We start from the raw sequence: 19,213 nt of genomic DNA, 5'->3' as shown, positions 1-19,213 counted from the left end.
TTCCCGGACAATGTTAGGAAGACTGTTTCAAAGTTTATGTGCTAAATAGGAAAAGGATCTACCGCCAGCAGTCGATTTTGATATTCTAGGTATTATCAACTGGTCGGAATTTTGAGATCGCAGTAGACGTGAAGGACTATAATGCGTTAAGACCTCGCTCAAGTACTGTGGAGCTAAACCATTTAGTGCTTTGTAAGTAGTCAGCAATATTTAAAAATGTATACAATGTTTAATAGGGAGCCAATGCAGTGTTGACAGAATGGGACTAATATGGTCATACTTCCATGGACTTGGACTTTGTTTATTATGCATGCAGGGCAACCACCCATTACAGCTTTACAATAATCTAGCCTTGAGGTCATGAACGCATGAACTAACTGTTCCACATTGAAAGCATATGTCGTAATTTAGATATATTTTTAAGATGGAAGAATGCGGTTTTACAGATGCTAGAAACGTGGCTCTCAAATGAAAGATTGGTATCAAAGAGCACACCCAGGTTCCTAACCGACGACGAAGACTTGACAGAGCAGCCATCAATTGTGAGACAGTTTTCTGGGTTAATACGTGCAGAGGTTTTTTGTCCAATTATTAATTAGAATCTCTGTTTTTTCAGAATTAAGTAGTAGGAAATGACTAGTCATCCAAATTTTTATATCAGCTATGCATTCCGTTTATTTTGTGAATTGGTGCGTTTTGTTGGAGCGTGAAGAGATATAGAGCTGAGTATCATCAGCATAACAGTGAAAACTAATTCCATGCTGCCTAATGATATCTCCTAAGGGTAGCATGTACAGAGTGAACAGCAACGGTCCTAGTACTGAGCCTTGTGGTACTCCATATTTAACTTTTGATCGATATGACATCTCTTCATTTACTGCTACAAACTGATAATGGTCAGATAAGTATGATTTAAACCATGCTAGTGCAATTCCACTATTGCCAACATAATTTTTGAGTCTATTCAAAAGAATGTTGTGGTCAATAGTGTCAAATGCAGCACTAAGATCCAGTAACAATAATAGAGAGATACAACCACGATCGGATGATAAGAGCAAATAATTTGTGACTCTAATGAGAGCTGTCTCAGTACTATGATATGGTCTAAATCCTGACTGGAAATCCTCGCAGATACCATTTATTTTTTGTACATTGTTTTTTGGTGATTTTTTGCCTTTTATTGTGACAGGACAGTATAGAGTGGACAAGAAGCGAGGTGGGAGAGAGACAGGGGACGGGATCAGGAAAGGTCCACGAGCCGGGACTCAAACTCGGGCCGCCCGAGCGCAACAGCGCTACATGTCGGCGTACTGACCACGAGGCCATCGGCGCAGACGCAGATTTAATTTCTTTCTAAAAAGGAACAAAGTTGTGAGGGTCTAACATACATGTTGTCGATTAAAGGGATGGTTCGGAGTAATTTCAACCTAGGGTCCTTTGCACCATGACCTTATGGCTTAATGCTTAGCACTAATGCAGGGTTTCTCAAACTCGGTCCTGGAGGGCCACTGTCCTGCACAGTTTAGCTCCAACCCTGATCAAACACACCTAGCAGTGAGTTTTTGATCCTGAAGACATTGATTAGCTTGCTCGGGTGTGTTGGAGCTAAACTGTGCAGGACAGTGGCCCTCCAGGACCGAGTTTGAGAAACCTTGCACTAATGGATCCAAGGTTGTATCTCGTAAATTACCCCCCTAATAATGCCTGGAATGGTACCAAACTTATACAGTATACAAATAGGCTCTGTACTCATAAAATGAGGCATTGGAAAGTTTGTAAGTACATCAGGAGTTTATTTAAATAGCACTTGCCTGATGGCTTATGCAACCGCTAACCCGGACGTCAAGGTCACTTCCGTGATTTGGGAAAAGCCCGTAAAAGTCCTGGCAGAACGCGAGGCATGAGGATGTAGTGTACATCCGAACCATCTCTTTAAGATGATTTAACGAGTTTAGACAATTCTCCCTCTCCTATAGCAATGAATGAATTAAATTTTTGATGCTATACTGTAGTAGACGGCTGCATAGTTATAATTTTCTCTCTAATATTATCAATCTTGTAAGTAAAGAAGTTCATAAAGTCATTACTGCTGCGCTGTTTGGAAACATCCGGTGTTGAAGCTTTATTTTTTGTTAATTTAGCCACTGTTTCGAATAAATACCTAGGGTAGTGTTTACTTCTAAAAGTGTTGAAAAATAAGCAGATCTAGCCATTTTTAAGGCCTTTCTGTATGCAATCGTGCTCTCTTTTCACGAAATGTGAAAAACTTCTAATTTTGTTTTCTTCCAGCTACGCTCCATTTTTCTGGCTGCTCTCTTAAGAGCCTGAATGTGCCTGAATGAGTCAATAATTTCTGTTGCAACATCGAGTTCTTCTAGGCTATCTGGGATGCTGACGAGATGAAACTGATTAGGAAGATTATTTATAGAGCACTCTTTAGTGCCAGAAGCGTTCTACCATATATTTCTACCATATTTATAACACAGAGTCGGCTTTGCAACCTTGGATAAATTAAGTATACATGAGATTAAATAATGATCTGAGATGTCATCGCTCTGCTGCAGAATTTCAACGGCATCAACACTGATTCCATGTGACAATATTCTAAAGTATGATTACGACAATGAGTAGGTCCTGACACGTGTTGTCTAACTCCAACAGAGTTTAGAATGTCTGTAAATGCTAATCCCAATGCATCTTTTTCATTATCTACATGGATATTAAAATCACCAACAATTAGGACTTTATCTGCAGCCAGTACTAACTCTGATAGAAAATCAGCAAATTCTTTTATAAAATCTGTATGGTGCCCTGGTGGCCTGTATACAGTAGTCAGCACAAATGTCAAACGGGATTTATCACTTACGCAAGATAATGTTACAGAAAGCATCATCACTTCAAAATAATTATATTTGAAACTAGACTTCTGAGTAATACTATGCTATAAATTACAGCAATACCTCCCCTCTTTTCCTTTTAAACGAGCCTCGTGTTTATAGCAGTAATCTTGTGGGGTGGACTCATTGAAAGTAATGTAATTGTCTGGTTTTACCCAAGTTTCTGTCAAACACAGAACATCTAGGTTATGATGCTTTTGAAGAAAGGGATTGAATATTCAGCAACCCAAGCTTTTTCATTTGTTCATCTGCATTATATTTGTTTTTTATTTGTTGAACATCAATCAAATTTGTACCCTTAAATGGGTTTGGGAGTAATTTTGTATTTCCTAGTTCGGGGAATGTCTCTATGTGATGATATCTAGGTGAAAGAGTCCATGTGATGGGATTTATCTGACCTCAGTGACGTGAGACAGCTAGCAGACAGTTGGTTTAGCCAGTGAAGGATGGAGCCATTCGTGGTAGGCTGGATGAGCGGTTCCGGTTCCTGAAGGATTTGGATCAGGGGCAGGGTCTCTCTCCTGACGCAGTGGACGAGCTGCGCCACACCACAGATCTGGTTCTTCGGGCCACCAGACAAACTGATGCCTCGATTGGAAGGTTGATGGCAGCGATGATGGCCATGGAGAGACATCTGTGACTGAACCTGGCTGACATCGGGGAGAAAGAAAAGGCCCGGTTTCGCAATCTGAACTTTTCGGCGCTCCCGTTGAGACGGTGGTAGAAAAGTTCAGAGAGGCCAAGGCACGCTCGGCTGCATTTAAATCATGCATTCCACCTCTCTTCTTCCTTTCCCCCCTATTTTCTTTACCCCAGGTGTTTCTTACAGCAGGCCTGAGGCCTGGACCGATGATGATATTTTCCCATTAAATGGAATGCTTCTGAAGGTCTGGAGTCGGGCTTGGTAGTGAGCGTGCCCCTTCTAGCTTTTGGGTGGTAGGCCTTCATTTTACTGTAAGAATGTAATTAAGGCCGCCACTCTACGAGCACTAGGATGATCTTGTTAGGTCATTATTATAAGGTTGTTTAACTTTAGACCTTGGTTCCCTGTTTAGAAAGTATTAAGGGGTATGTTTGATAGGTATTAAATTAGGAATTTAGGGCCCTGAAGTTCCTGTTTTTATAGGTAGGTTTGCATACCTTATCATAGGCCTCCTCTTGTGTTAGGTTTATGTAATAGGTGGTGCCAATGTGTGTGCATGTGAGCTTCAAACAGGTTTTGCTCAGCGTGAGATGGCTTCCTCCCATTTGGGTTTGTCTCCTGAGGCCACCGCTTACCAAGCGTTGGCCCTCATTGGGCCACCTTGTATTTGAATAGCAGGTCTCCTCTCACTTCTGAGAGTTGTTATGAGACTATAGCTTTGAATTTCAGACATAGGATATTCAAGTGCCATCCCCACGAAGGCTGCCTTAATATCTGGCTTAGGCATGTGTATTAGGAGTTTGTTGGAAATGATCTGCTAAAAGCTTTTTCGTACCGAGCCCCTCAGTATACAGTATCAGTAAGAGCGTAGGCTCTTTAGATTTAGATCATCTACAGCTTATCTCGGTAAGGTCTAGCTTTTTCTAGCCTCCTCTTTCTACAAGAGTCGTATAGCCTAGGCCCGCCTCTGCATTAGGCGATTATGCTAGTAGATGTTAAGGGTAGAATAAATAGCAGCATAGGTAGCAGGCTATTCCTAAGCCTCCCATGCAGATATATTCTGGGTGTTGTCAGACCTGTCTCTCTCTGGAAAGAGAGAGTTGGAAGCAGTAATGCTGAGGTCTCAGTTTTCAGAGGTGTATATTGCAGCTAATTTCCCAGCTAGTCTTTAGGTTGGATATCTAGGCCCCTTGAATTGGTAGCTGAGGCCTCCATTTCCCTTGGGATTAATGTTTTTTTGGCTACCCACAGCTCTAGTCTATTCACCCTGCACCACTGGAGCTCTTTTTAGTACTCCCTCCCATTGGGACAAGTTTTAAGTACACTCCCTTAGAGCCTAAGCATGCCATGGGCTGACGCTTTTGATAATTGAAGTTTTAGGCCTTTCTATAGGCCTCCTCGATAGTCAGGTAATGTAAGATTGTACTCCGCTTGTTTAAAGCATTGATAGCGCTCTAGCTGAGTACACTGTCCATTGGCAATGTAAAGTAGGAAAAACTGGGCCTATAGTATTTATATGAGCACATGATAGCTGAGGCTAGTTCTGCTAAGAAGTATCGCTATCAAGTAGTAGGCTTTCACAGGCCTCCTTGAAGGTGGTTCTACTATCTTGTGGGTTTTTAGCAATAAATAAGATCATCACGTTGCAGGCTTCCTTTGATCCTCCCTGATTCTAGCCCAGAGCCTGGTCAAATATATATATATTATTTTCATAGCTACCCTAAGTCTGGTTAGAAGGTTGAAGGACTCTCACAAGGCCTCCCTGCTAGATTAGCCCTAGAGCTGGAGGCGCTCCCCTTATCTAGGGTCCCTTTAGAGTGCCCAGCCTCCACAATGTTTTAAAGCACTGTGTAGATCCAGGATTGAGTAGAGTTACTCCCCTCGTTTGCAAGAATGCCCGTCTCTATGTTCCGGTTTCACTATTGGTTTTGTGAGAGACTCTGTTTGGGAAAACAGACAGGTTGTTGGCAACACTAGGTCAGTAGATTTGATCAGGTCAGCCCCCCTGGTGACATGTGGGGTTGACTCTTATGTCCCCCTCAGAAAGTGATTGGACGGGATTCCTTTCGGACCCCCTGGCCATAGTCCCTTAAAGGAACCCCTTCCTTGGAAGCTGTTGGTTCCAAGCCTTTGAGCAGCCTTGGTAGGCCTTCCATTGTTCGGAGGCCTCTTTGAGGCTTATAACTTGGGCAGTGATCGTAGGGAATAATGTCACTGACAGCCTGTATGTGACCAGAAGTTTTCTTTGGCGTTTCAGGTTGAAACTGCCAGTTCAGACGTTTTGTCCTGAGCCATAATTGGCATGCACTCTCCTCATCGACGCAGTGCGAGTTCCCTTTTGAAAGAGAACGTCTAGGTTACGACAATAACATCTGTTCCGTGAGAACAGGGAGCGAGACACTGCATCGTTAGCTATGCCTCGGGGCTGCATGCTGAACAGTCCCTTCAGACGAAAGTGGATGACATGTTCTCTTGGCGCCCCTTTTATACTTCCGGGTCGCAGTAGTAGTGACGTGTGATTGGATAGCTTTTCAGACACCGATTCACGTGGAGGGCGTTCCCCTGTCATCGACGCAGTGTCTCATTCCCTGTTCTCAGGGAACAGAGGTTACAGTCATAACCTAGATCAGTGGTTCTCAACTCCAGTCCTCGGGACCTGCTGCTCTGCACATTTTGTATGTCTCTCTTATCTGACACACTCAAATCAGTTCATGGAGTCTTTCCTGACGAGCTGATGATCTGATTCAGGTGTGTTAAATAAGGGAGACATACAAAATGTGCAGAGCAGTGGGTCCCGAGGACTGGAGTTGAGAACCACTGACCTAGATGTTATATGACATATTGTTCTCCAGCTGTTTTATTTACCATTTTCCGCGGTTGAAACACTGATTGATCGATTACATGAGACATAATACATTTTGGTAATAATTTTGTAATTATTTGTAATAATTGCGGAGATTGTCTGTGATCTTAATCCCATGCGAATTGGCCATGTCTGTAATTTGTAAAGTAAAAATTCCCCCGCAAATGACCTACCATATTTTGCCAAACACCAAGGTCCTGTGATAATTTTAGTCCCGTGCGAATCGGCATCTCTGTGATTTGGCGGGGTCGTTTATCATTTTTTTAAGGTTTTTGTTTCCTGTGCACTTTTTTATCCATCTTTCGCGAAGAATGGAGGCTGCGTTGGAGTGTTTTGATAGTATTTTGGGTGCTGGGTCATATCATATTGCTGTACACCATGATACGATACAACTATACAATTTGCAGAAAGAGAAAGCTGAAAACCATCCAAAGAGCAAAAACAAAAATAATGATTAGATGGAGATGGATGACATGTATTGCAGCATGTGGTAAGGAACATTCTTCTGTTTATGATATATCATACAGCTAGACCTATAATAACGACAAGACATTTCCAAGCAATAGCCTATCATATCCGGGAGATAAGTCAGTAATTTCGAGTAAAATCACAGGCTTTGTTTATCCCGTGCGAATGCGCCACACGAAATTCAGATGTGGGTGGGTAATTTCTAAATCACACGAGGTCCCCAGATAATACTAATCCAGTGCGAATAGGGCTTTCAAAAGTAACCTTCTCTGTCTTGTCTGTCGGTTTCAGTCTCCTCTTTGCTTCTCGGCTTTTCACTGTGTGAGAAAATTGATGTGTGGCGTGAGAGCTGGCAGCCCTGTACTACACATGCATGTAACTGACTGGTGATATATTTGCCCAAATATGAAAGTAAATATATTTAGTTTCAATTTCATTCATTTGTTTTTGTTTATTGAGGCTTCATTAACATCACTGCATACACATTACAATATTTGCATAAGAAACTTGAAGGCTGTTTGACCATTCATTATTTCACTGAAAAAGACAGTCTGCAAGAGATTGTCACAGTGTAATTAAGTACTGAGGCCGATACAGCACATCCAGTAAAAGCAGCATAACATGGTCATGCAAACCAATCAGTTTGTGTTCATCCTTCAGAGTTTGGCTTTAAAGATGCATTAAAAACTGGTAAGTATTACTGTTCTTTTCACAATGGTCATAGGAGCCTATGAAAACTAGGATAGTATAGGCTTAAATAAAAAAAGTAAACAAGCGAATGTCAGATAATCATTACCCGTAAACTTAAGATGTTGTTGCATTGAAACTCTGGTAGAGAGTAAATTGATGGTAAATCTGTAGAATTCTAGGAATTAGTTTTTCTCATTCATTTAATACATTTCGGAAATCTAAAACATTCACACATTCCACACATATTAAGGCTCCTTGAGCTCTAGCGCAAACCTGATTTGGTAACCTATCCACTTTTTTTGCAACGCTGAAGAAAGCTATTTTCTTTAAATGTGCGCGACTTCCGGTTCATTTATCCGCAATAAACAAATAACTAGAAGAATAACAAAGTGCAGTAAATGGTGAGCAACAAACCAGCGTGTTTATGATTACGATAACTATCAAACATTTCCCTTATAAAGTAATATGCTTATATTGTTATCATTATGACCAAGTTAAAGGTAGGGTAGGCAATTTGTTTTATAAACACTTTTTGTTATACTGCTTGAAACTCTTTTCACATCCTGATAGCAATCAAAAATAGAAGTAATCTAAATATTAAAACATTTAGGCCTACATATACAGTATATTCTGTGGAAGTCACAGGACCAAAAAATATTTGTCCAATCACTGCATTCGGTCCGAAAGCCACAAAGAAACAGCAGCCACGTTTTACAGTTCCTCCAGAATCAAAACAACAAGCTTATGCTGCGTTCACGCCATGTCGTAACCGCAATTACAAAATGGCAACCCCGTGAAGTTCTACCCGAAGCTGTTCACAGCCTGACTCAGATTTATGCGTTTCTATGTCAACACTATCAACGCCGAAATGAATCTGAAGCAGTCAGGTGGTACAGCTAGAGCACAAGTTGTTTACGTTCATTATTATTGTAATGTTATGCGCTTTCATACATGAGGTAATTTGACACCATCTCTTTTCTCACGCCACTTTCAGATGCTGCTTTGTGTGTTCATGTATTTTGAAGGAGGGTGGGATCTCATGCTTTCAAAGCTAGCATGCTATTGCTAGCCTGTTCGAAATTGCCTACCCTACCTTTAATTGGATAGGCTGCATGACGTTAACTAACAATGTACGATACTATAGCTGTATACTCTGATATACTCATCGCTGGCTGATAACAGAAAACATACTAAATTTGAGCATGGAAACAAGCACTTCCTGTAAAGCTGTTTTGAAACAAAATGTGTTGTGAAAAGCAAACTTGAATTGAACATTAAAATACAGGTAAGATACAAGTTTTTGTACAAATACAATAACTGGAAGCGAATGACACTTGAAGCCTTAAACATTCAAGTTAAAAATGACCACACTCATTCTTATGTTAAAAATAAAGTGGATACTTGAATTATAGATAATATTGGATATCTGCACCAAGGAAATACTTGGGCAAGACATCGATAGGTAAGCTATTATCATTCTTAAGAAGAGAATACAGTGTTAAATGATAATGTCATCTTTTATATCAGTAGCCATATAACTCATCCATCCATCCTTGGTCTCTGTAGTATCTCCCGCTTCCACGGCCTTGCAGCGTGTCATACATATCGTTGGTCACAAAGCCGCTCTCAGTGCTGGCCAGTGTCACAAAACCACTTTCAGTGTCCCGGCCTGCCAGGTTGTCATAATCTCCAGTTGGAGTGTCTGGAGAAGAACCCAGGAAGGAAGTGTTTTTGATGTCAGGCCGTGTGCCGGCCAGGTCTGATTCATGCTGCCTTCGGATGACCTTGTAGACGTCAGGGCTCGGGCTGTTGCATCTTTCTCCAGCAGCCCAGTATCCTGGATCCTTTGGAGGGGTCTCAGTCTGTTCTTTCTTCCTGCATGCACAGATTATGTTTTTTACTATCAAATTTAAAATGACAGGCTTTCTTCAGTGAAGAGATCAGTGAAACAACGCACCTCTTTGTGAACAGCTTAAAGCAGAAAACTCCCGTCGCCACAATCAGCAGCAGTAGAAGTGGTATGGTTGGCAGCACAATGTAAGTGACATTGAGAGCATTGTCTGAAAGACATGCAGGATATTGGTTAAAATATTGGTTAAAATATTGGTGGATATTGGTGAAAAGTATACAGCCTTTAAACATCATTCAAAAGTTTGGATTAATGTTTCTGAAAGAAGTCTCTTATGTAATGGCAAAGCTGAATTTTCAGCATCATTACTCCAGTCTTCAATGCCACATTAAGTTCAAAAGAACATAATTTATAAAAAATTGAAATTGTTATTATAATTTAAAAAGTCTTTACTGTCACTTTTGATCAATTTAATTCATCCTCGCTGAATAAAAGTATCCATTTAAAAAAAAAAAACAAAAAAAATTCTTACTGACCCCAAAGTTTTGAACAGTGGTGTATACTTTTTTATATTTTACATACTTTTACTTTTTTTAAAAACAGGTATTCAGTTTTCCAGTGTTGATTCAACATAGTTTAGCATGAGTTATGGGAAATGTAGAATGTGAGGGAATGACAATAGTCTAATGTGAAGTGCCCTCTGGTGGCTCTCAAGGGCACTCCAGCTGGTGACCGTTACACTCTGGTTGTGTCCGAAATTGCCCCCTTCACCCTTATATTGCACATTTCATGTTTATGTCTTTTTATGACCATTTTGAAGTGTCAAAGTTTTGATAACATGGACATCTATTGAGGGACAAAATCTCTAAGTTTTCATTAAAATATCTTTATTTGTGGTTTGAAGATGAACGACCGGTTTGGAACGACATGAGGGTGAGTACAAGACAGAAATTTAATTTTAATTCGAAACCATACAACTACTATATGTTTATACCGTGTTTAACTGAAGAAGAAAAAATGCCAGTCTTTTGGACCTACTCTATTTAGTTAATAGGTATCCATGACATGAGAGTCTTCAACCATGTCTGTGAGAAAAAGATTCACCTGGAGGTTCAGATACGACCACCCTCATGCCATCATCCTTTTCTGTGACAGAGGGGTATCTGGGTATTCTGGGTGTCGGAAAAGCATCTGTAATATACGAGAATTAGGTTTTTGTGTATTATCTGGTGTAAGACATCAATAAAACAGCACATTAAACAAATTAAAAGTATTAAACAAAGAAACAAGCCCATACAAATAAACCAATAAATGCAGACTTTCCCATATTTCACAAATGGTGGATTAAAATGAGTCCATCCAACATTAGGCCAGTGGTTCTCAAACTTTTTGACTCCAAGGCCCCCCTTTGTCCAAGACAATATTTGAAAGTCCTGCTATGTAAGCTGATATGTATGTTTGATACTTTTGTTGTAATAAAAATTAATAAAATCAAAAATATCAGTTTAATGATGTACATGTTCATTTGTAGTATTTTGTTTTGCATTGTAATTCATATTACCCTTGTGAAAAATAAGTACACTTTAGCATACTTTAATAATAATACTTATTACGAAAATATGCTTAAAGGAAAGTTCACCCGAGAATTTAAATTCTGTCATCATTTACTCCCTCCTCAAGTTGTTCCAAACCTGTATGAGTGTTTTTTTTTTGTCCTGGTAAACACAAAGGAAGATATTTGGAAGAATATGGAAGTCAATGTTGCCCCACAACTGTTTGGTTACCCATATTCTTAAAAATTTCTTTTTTTGTGAACAACTTAATGGTGAGTTGGGTGAACTATGCCTTTAAGTGCAAATTGCATGTAATGTAAATCTAAAATTAGTTTTGTTTTAAAATATACTCTTAAATTTGAAGTACAATACAAGTGACATTTAATACAATTATGGGCACTTCTTTTTCACAAGGTTATGTTAATATAACTACATTTAAATTATTTTAAGACTTATTGAGGCCCTCCTGGAATTTCCTGAAGCCTCCTACTGGTTGAGAACCACTACATCAGCTGTCTTTATTTTATAAAAAAAACAAAATAATTTGTACTAATTGTTCAGAGGCACTATATTAATATACACATTAATAATAAAAAATTAGATATCAAGCTTACCTTTAAATGTTTCATTTTCTGCAGGGATTGGTGCTGGAGGTTTATCTGAAACATCACATGATGACCATGTTATATCACACACTAAACAGGGGTACATTTCCCAAAGCCAACTGATCGCAAGTTCCGTCACTACCAACAGAGCAAAACTTGCGACCATAGTTGGCTAACGATGCTTTTGGGAAACGCACCCCAGTTCTTGTTGCTCTAGGAAGCTTTAATCAAAAATTGAAAATGTGAATGGTAAATGAGAACTTCCCCAAGTCAGGATATTGTGCTCTCCAGATATGTGGACTCTTCTTCAATGTAAGCGAATGGGATTTATATGCATTTTTTATTGTTTATTAGATCGAAATCATAAGCCTGTTTGTTTTAAAAAATAATAGCACGGCTCTCTTTATAAAGCTGCACCGTTTTCAGTGCAGGATGAGTAACATGTAAGGGATAATGTACATCCAGCCAGTTGTTATCGCAGAATAAACCCCAACAGGGTGATCAGGTCTTAATTCACCCTGAAGGGGTTTATTCTGTGATAACATCTGGCTGGATGTACATTATCTCGCTTATTTCATGGCTACTTGCCACATAAGTAAATAATTAGATATGAAATAGACCATTGATCTGAGTTGAAATATTTGATTTGCTCTTTAAATGCAAAGCTTCCACAGAGAGAGCAGTTGCTAGCAAGTGGCAAGTTCAAACTATACAGACATTTAAGGGATATGGTACTGTAATAATAAATAAAATTAAATAATAATAGCTAATAAAATATTAAAAACTCAAATCAATATTTTGTGTACAGTTATTTAATTATGTCATCCGGTACCGCGGACTCGCTCTCTTGTTTCATACAAATGCAGCTGCTGCCAATTTGCGACGATTGTTTTGTACACTGTAATGGATTATAAGATAACAAACAGGTGTCGATTTTAAAACAGTTTAATCTCAAATTAATATTTCTTATCCCCATAATTAGTTATGTGGCAAAATACTGTGTAATAAGTGGTATGACGGTACCGTATACCTTAAATGACCATAGAGTTTGAACTTTGAACTTGCCGCTTGCTAGCAACTGCCTTCTCCGTGGAAGCGTTTAAAGAGCTAATAAAGTATATGACTTGATCAATGTCTAATTATTTACAGCAAGTGGCCGCATAATAAGCAGGAAAATGTACATCCAGTCGGTTTTTATCGTAGAATAAACCCCTTCAGGATGATGCAAGACGTCCTGATCACCCCGTCAGGGTTTATTTTGCAATAACAACCGGCTGAGTCCATTATACCTAACATAACATACAAGTGGATGGCACAATTGACCAATCAGAATCAAGTATTCTACAGAGCCGTGTAATTAGCAAGTTTAATGCTTAGGTTTGTTCAAATCACCAAACCAAGAACTGTATGAGCAATATCATAAGTAAAATGAATTGACTGAGAAATTATTTGAATAAAATATGCCATCCCAACCTTTGGTGTACTTGCAGATAAAGTTGTTTTTGGTTTCACAATTGTCGTCATTCCACTGGAACATGTAAGGACCACCCTGACCCGGAGGAGCAGAGGGCTGATGATACATCACTACACACACCTCATACCCACAAGAAGGCTCATCCAAGTGCCAGTTCCTGTCACACACACAAAACAATAAGCAAAAGGACCTACATAGGGAATGTGTCCATCAAATGCAGCTCTCGTCACACCTGAAGGTTGCTTGGCTTCCATCCAGCCAGTAGTATTGAGATGGGCAGTCTCCGTTTTTCTCCTCGTAGTCTTGATCCCTACGAAGCCCAATCCAAAAGTCACCATCTGATGCTTTTAGTTCATGGATGAAATTTTCTATCAGTCTCTGCTCAGTCTTAGACTCAATACTGAGAAGGTCTCCGCCATCACTCCTGCAGGCTCGACTCGCATCTTCAAAATTGAGTTTACGTTGGCTGTCCTGAAAGTAGGCAATTTTATAGCAGGGCTTCTCAGTGCCACGCTTGCATATCTGTTGACCTTAAGAGACACATTATAGATGTTAGAAAAGACAACGGAATGTAACTATATTGAAATATATTGATTCATCCCATGGACTTTTATTTAGAACACTTAAAGGTGCTCTAAGCTAAGCGATGTCACACGTTTTTTAGGCCAAAACATTTTTTGTCACATACAGCACACATCTCCTCACTATCCGCTAGCTGCCTGTCCCCTGAACTTTAAAAAAACGTGGTCTCTGTAGACACCCCAGGCTCCACAAACAACAAGGAAAACAAACTGGGCTAACCCGCACCACAAAACACAACAAACTGTTCCAGCCAATAACCGACAAGAAGGATTTGGGGGTGGGGTTTGGGGGGGTTAGTGCGCGGATAAGGAGGAGGGAGGGTTTAGCTAGCCTCCGTTTTGTTTGATACTTTAAACGTCAACAAGAAGTGACATCACCCAACATCACTTAGACTAGAGCACCTTTAAAAGGATGGTTCACCCAAAAATTAAAATTCTGTCATCATTTAATCGCCCTCAAGTTGTTGAACACAAAAGAAGATATTTTGAAGAATATAGGCCCAACAGTTGATGGGCCCCATTGACTTCCATAGTATGAAATTGAAAAAAAATACTATCAATTGTTTAGTTACCGGCATTCTTCCAAATATCTTCTTTTGTGTTCAGCAGAAGAAATTCATACAGGTTTGGAACAACTTAATGATGAGTAAATGATGACAGAATTTTCATTTTTGGGTGAACTATCACTTTGTATTTAGAAAATGAAACAAAAACAAATGTGTTGTGATGTAGAGTGGAGTGTGTCTCAATCAGATCCCTAGTTCAGTAGTCAGGGCACTGATCAGGGAGTCAGCCATTTTAAAGGCTGTCTCAATTGAAAAATCCTACCAGTGCACTGAAACGTTTGCTCCCTAAAGAAAATACCCAAAATGCAAGGTGAAAACCAGGGAGCTCATTATGTTCCCCTAATGGAAGTTCTGAAGCGCGAAACATAAATGTAGTGAGCCAATTTACCACACACAATGCATGTGATAGATGTTTTTTTTAAAACCATTATTTAATTATATTCCAGCATAAACATACATCACTAGGCAGATAATGAACATAATCTAACTAAAATTTATCATTTATTTATGGCTGAAATGATGCATGTACATGTAACAAGCAAAGTATTTTATCATTATGTGTTTTAAATAACATTAACATTAAATAATGTTGGAAAGATATCAGTTCTGTTTTTTTTTTTGTTCATAAATACTAATAGTGATGTTTTACGAGGACATTGTCATGTAGTCATACATAGTGTCAAAGTGTCCCAATGTGTAGTAAACCAGGGTCCTCACTGTCCTTAATTTGTGTACAAGATATACTGATTCATGGCCTAGGAAGCTGGGATTTAGACACACCCCATATCTCAAAAAGTGCATGCAATACTTTTAATGCTTATCTAAACCTTAAGAGATGTATTTTTACTATACATACAGCGAACATGCCGGCTAATGCAATGTCCCGTTCCCGCCTCTCAGGAAACCGAGGTTACAATAGTAAATGGAGACGTTCCCTTTCGAGAGCGGTAACTCTACATTGCGTAGCAACGCTGCGGGAACTGTGTTAAATCCCGCCGTGAGAGTAGTGAAGATAAGCCCTGGGAAACTGGGTCAAGCTACACCAGCCACGGAAGAGACAGACAGTCAGCCAATAGCCGCGCCACTAGGAGTGCTCCCATCTGATAGGTGGAACTAGACCAATGAGACATCAGCTCCAACCCTATCCAAATTTGCATATCCCTGACAGGGCAAACAGTGCTCTGAGCTTCAGCGTCACGCGAGGATGACGGCTCAGCAGATAAAGCGGGCAGGGAAACAACCTGTGCTTTGAAAGGTGTAGAAAGTGACTTCGACACGTAGCCCCGTCTCGGCCGGAGAGTGACGGTGCAGTTGCCGGGTCCGAAACAGATACAATTATCGTTCACCGAGAATGCGTGTAAGTCTCCAATGCGCTTCGCAGAGGTGAGAGCAAGGAGTAAAGCCATTTTCAGGGAGAGCTCCTTCACCGCAATCGAAGCTAGGGGCTCGAATGGCGGTAGAGAGAGAGCCCTTAAAACTAGAGCTAGATCCCACGGCGGCACAGATGGCGGCCGTGAAGGACACAATCTCTTCCCTCCCCTGAGAAATCTGGTCACCAGAGTGTGCTTACCGATCGATTGCCTGTCAACTGGGAAACTAAAAAAAACAAACAATAGCGGCCACATACACCTTCAGCGTGGATGTCAAACTGTCTGTGCTGTAGGAAGCGCAAAACATCTGACACGGAAGAAATCACCGGGTCGATATCGATGTCCTGGCACCATTTTGCAAAAACTCCCCATTTTAGAGCATAAGTGTGCCTTGTAAAAGGCGCGTGCGCCTCCAGGAGTGTGCCCTGCACTCGTGAATGCAGAGTGTCTCGCTCATTTAAGGTCCCTGAAGCAGCCACACATGAAGGTTCCACAGCTTGAACCTGGGGTGCCTTATCGTGCCATTTGCCTGAAACAGCAGGTTCTTCCTGAGGGGGATTTGCCATGGGGGAGCCACCATTATCTCTCTCAGGTCCGCAAACCAGGACTGGTTCGGCCAGTTCGGGGCCACGAGGATCACTGACGCTCTCTCTTCCCTGATTTTGCATAACACCATAGGCAGAATCTTCACCGGAGGGAACGCGTAAAGCCTGGCTTTCAGCCAACGCGATGTCAGAGCATCTCCCGTCAGCGGGGAGTGAGATAGCGAAAAGAACATCTGACAGTGAGGGTTCTCGCTTGTGGCAGACAGATCCACGTCCGCCCTCCCGAATCGATCCCAAATCATTCGCACCGATCCGGGGTGAAGCCTCCACTCTCCTTGAGGAATCCTGTTCCTCGAAAGCATGTCCGCTCCACGGTTTAAGAGACTGGAGATATGCACCGCTCTGATGGAGAGAAAGTGTCGATCCGCCCACAACAGGAGACTCGCCGCCTGTTTGAAAAGAGCTCTGGAGCGCACGCCACCCTGGCGATTTATGTTGGAAACCACAGACATGTTGTCGGTTCGAATCAGTACATGCTGCTGCTCCAACCTCGACCGAAAAGCTTCCAGGGCTAAGGACACCACCTTTAATTCCAAACGGTTTATGTACCACTCTCTCTATGACTCCGACCACAGACCTGAGTCAGGCATGCCCAAGCACACTGCTCCCCAGCCTGAGGTCGATGCATCCGTCGAGACCATGGTGCGTTGTGTCACTATTCCCAAAGGCACTCCGGGGCTGAACATATCCGGGTTGCGCTACGGTCTCAGAGCACTGACGCAAGTGTGAGTGACCAGAATGCGCGTGTGACCTGAAGACCACGCCCTCGGCGGGACTCGAGTTTTCAGCCAAAACTCCAGCGACCGCATATGCAACAGGCCCACACACTTGGAAAATGTGCGGGGGGCTAGGGCCAGTCCGAACGGAAGCACTGAATACTGGTATGCTGTGCTTTCGAAAGCAAATCTCAGGAAGCGTCAGTGGCACGTCGCTATTTGAACATATTCGAATGCGAAGTACGCGTCCTTTAAATCCACTGAAGCGAACCAGTCCCTGAGACGGATCTGTGCTAGGATCTGCTTCAGTGTTGTCATCCTGAACGCGCGCTTGTGTAGTGCTCGGTTGATGGGTCTCAGGTCCAGAATCGGACGGAGTCCTCCATCCTTCTTTGGCACCAAAGAAGTAATAGCGCTCAGAGGGACACACTCTATTGCGCCTTTCTCGAGCAGACTGAGAACTTCTTGTCTCAGAACAGGGACGTTTTGGGGCAATGTCAGTGACGGGACCACGCCATTGAAGCAGGGTGGTCTGCGTCTGAACTGAAGAGAATATCCGTGTTGAATTATTCCCAGTAGCCACGGTGAAACGCCCGGAATAGCCCTCCACGCGTCTAGGAAATGACACAGTGGTCGCGTTGTAGTTATGGGCAGGGCGAGTGACACAGTGTTGGATGTAAGAGGAGGGAATAGCTCTTTTTGTGAAGGAATACATGTTTTTATTGTGGAACTCACACAAACAGACACAGCATTTACACAAACATTGCATTTGTCACCTACAGGAACAGAGGGGACACGATGCAGAACACAGCGCTTAGGGGCGGGGCCTCCAGCGAACTGACTCTCTCGCGGCACGGGCTTCTCCTCTGACCCTGACGCTTCCTCACAGGTCCCGTCCACTGCTTGCAGTGAACATCCGGTTTGGAGCGCAGTGTGCGCACATGGAGTCCGTGAAGGCCGCCTCGCCGTGGGCGAGGCCCAGGCAGGCAACACAGAACTCATGGTCGTCGGGCGGGTCTATGGGACCCGCACAAATTAGGCAAGTTGACACTATCGAATGCTTAGAGAAAAAGGTCACTAGTCCTCCTGGTGCAGCTTCCATGATGGCAGCGTGAAGAGATTCTGACGCAATTGTCGCATCCGTGCATTTTATACTGCCCGCGAACCTGTCAGTATTTGCATACTTCGTGACAATTGGCCAGCTGTTCCAAGCTGGCGTTAGCCATAAGATTTCAGCAAAAGTGGAGAAGGGAAAAGTCTACATTCCCGCAGCGTTGCTATGCAATGTAGAGTTACTGCTTTTGAAAGGGAACCCATGGTGCAATGCTTTAGCAGTCTTAAAGTTACAACAGCAATGACAACACTGAAAAGTGAGACTGAACTCAAGTGCATTGTCAGTACAAAATGTCGGCCAAATGGCAAAATGGCAATCTTTTTTTCTCCAGAACACAAATTTCAGTTACATGTTTGATTATTTTTCTAAATAGCAATGGTTTTTCAGACAGCAAATCCAGGGACTCCCAATTTAAAATAAATAAATAAACGAATAAATAAATCCCTTTCACTAAGAACATTAACAACAACGTATAGCAGATCATTACTCAATTGAAAAAAGTGCTACGGGTTTGTGAAATAGACTACAAATAGGCTAGTCTACCTTTCCATGAGAGTGTAAAATTTAAATAATAAAAATGGAAAAATTAAATGTAATTATGTTTCTGTTATGATTACTTTTTGCTCTATGGATACCACATAAATATATAGAAATGAGATGGACTATTATTTAATTTAGAGAAAGCCATTGGTGTCTGAGGCAGACATACCTCTGGGCTCGTAAATGTCTGCACCGCAGGGAGGATGGACAGCACATCGGGTTTACAAGTGGTGAAGAGAGAAAACAGCCACTGTTAAAGCATCATCTAAAGAAGTCACTCACTCCCTGTATTCAAGCATCTAATTCAAATTACTTGAACAGGAAAACGAACGAGTCTGATAGTTACGTGAGCGAAAACGACAACAACAAAGTCAATGAAAAACCTAGAATAGAAAACGGTTTCTAGCATATTATAAAGAACCTTAGGTTGTCAAAAGGGCAGTATAGATTAAAGTAATATATAAAATCTGACTTGTTCAATTTAGCAAGCTTTTCCTCCAAATATTACTACATAGCCTAGATTTTAATATTTTAAAAAAGTCGAATGCAAAATTTTCTCTCTTAAATGTGCAACTCACCGCCCAGAATCTTTGATGCGCACGCGGAGATGCTGAATAAAACCAAAACGAAGGAACATTTTCTCATCAGTTCCATTTTATCACCTTTGATCAAACTTCCA

General features: G+C 41.4%; 1 protein-coding gene across 1 annotated transcript; it reads right to left on the bottom strand.

Moving 5' to 3' along the window:
* Window positions 1-9,084: 9,084 nt before the first annotated feature.
* layna (layilin a) lies at window positions 9,085-19,213 on the bottom strand (the record flags this gene model as incomplete). Its single annotated transcript, XM_079870461.1, has 8 exons — window positions 19,113-19,213; window positions 18,704-18,721; window positions 13,275-13,572; window positions 13,042-13,199; window positions 11,578-11,622; window positions 10,515-10,601; window positions 9,519-9,621; window positions 9,085-9,436 (listed from the first exon to the last, which is right to left on the bottom strand). The coding sequence occupies exons 1-8, from the start codon at window positions 19,186-19,188 to the stop codon at window positions 9,085-9,087; spliced, it is 1,137 nt and encodes a 378-aa protein (XP_079726587.1). The 5' UTR covers window positions 19,189-19,213.

The sequence above is a fragment of the Squalius cephalus genome (assembly GCF_949319135.1).
Source record: "Squalius cephalus genome assembly, chromosome: 5".
NCBI lineage: Eukaryota > Metazoa > Chordata > Actinopteri > Cypriniformes > Leuciscidae > Squalius > Squalius cephalus.
Note: the sequence above shows the minus strand (reverse complement) of the source record. Positions and strands in the feature narration are given on the sequence as shown.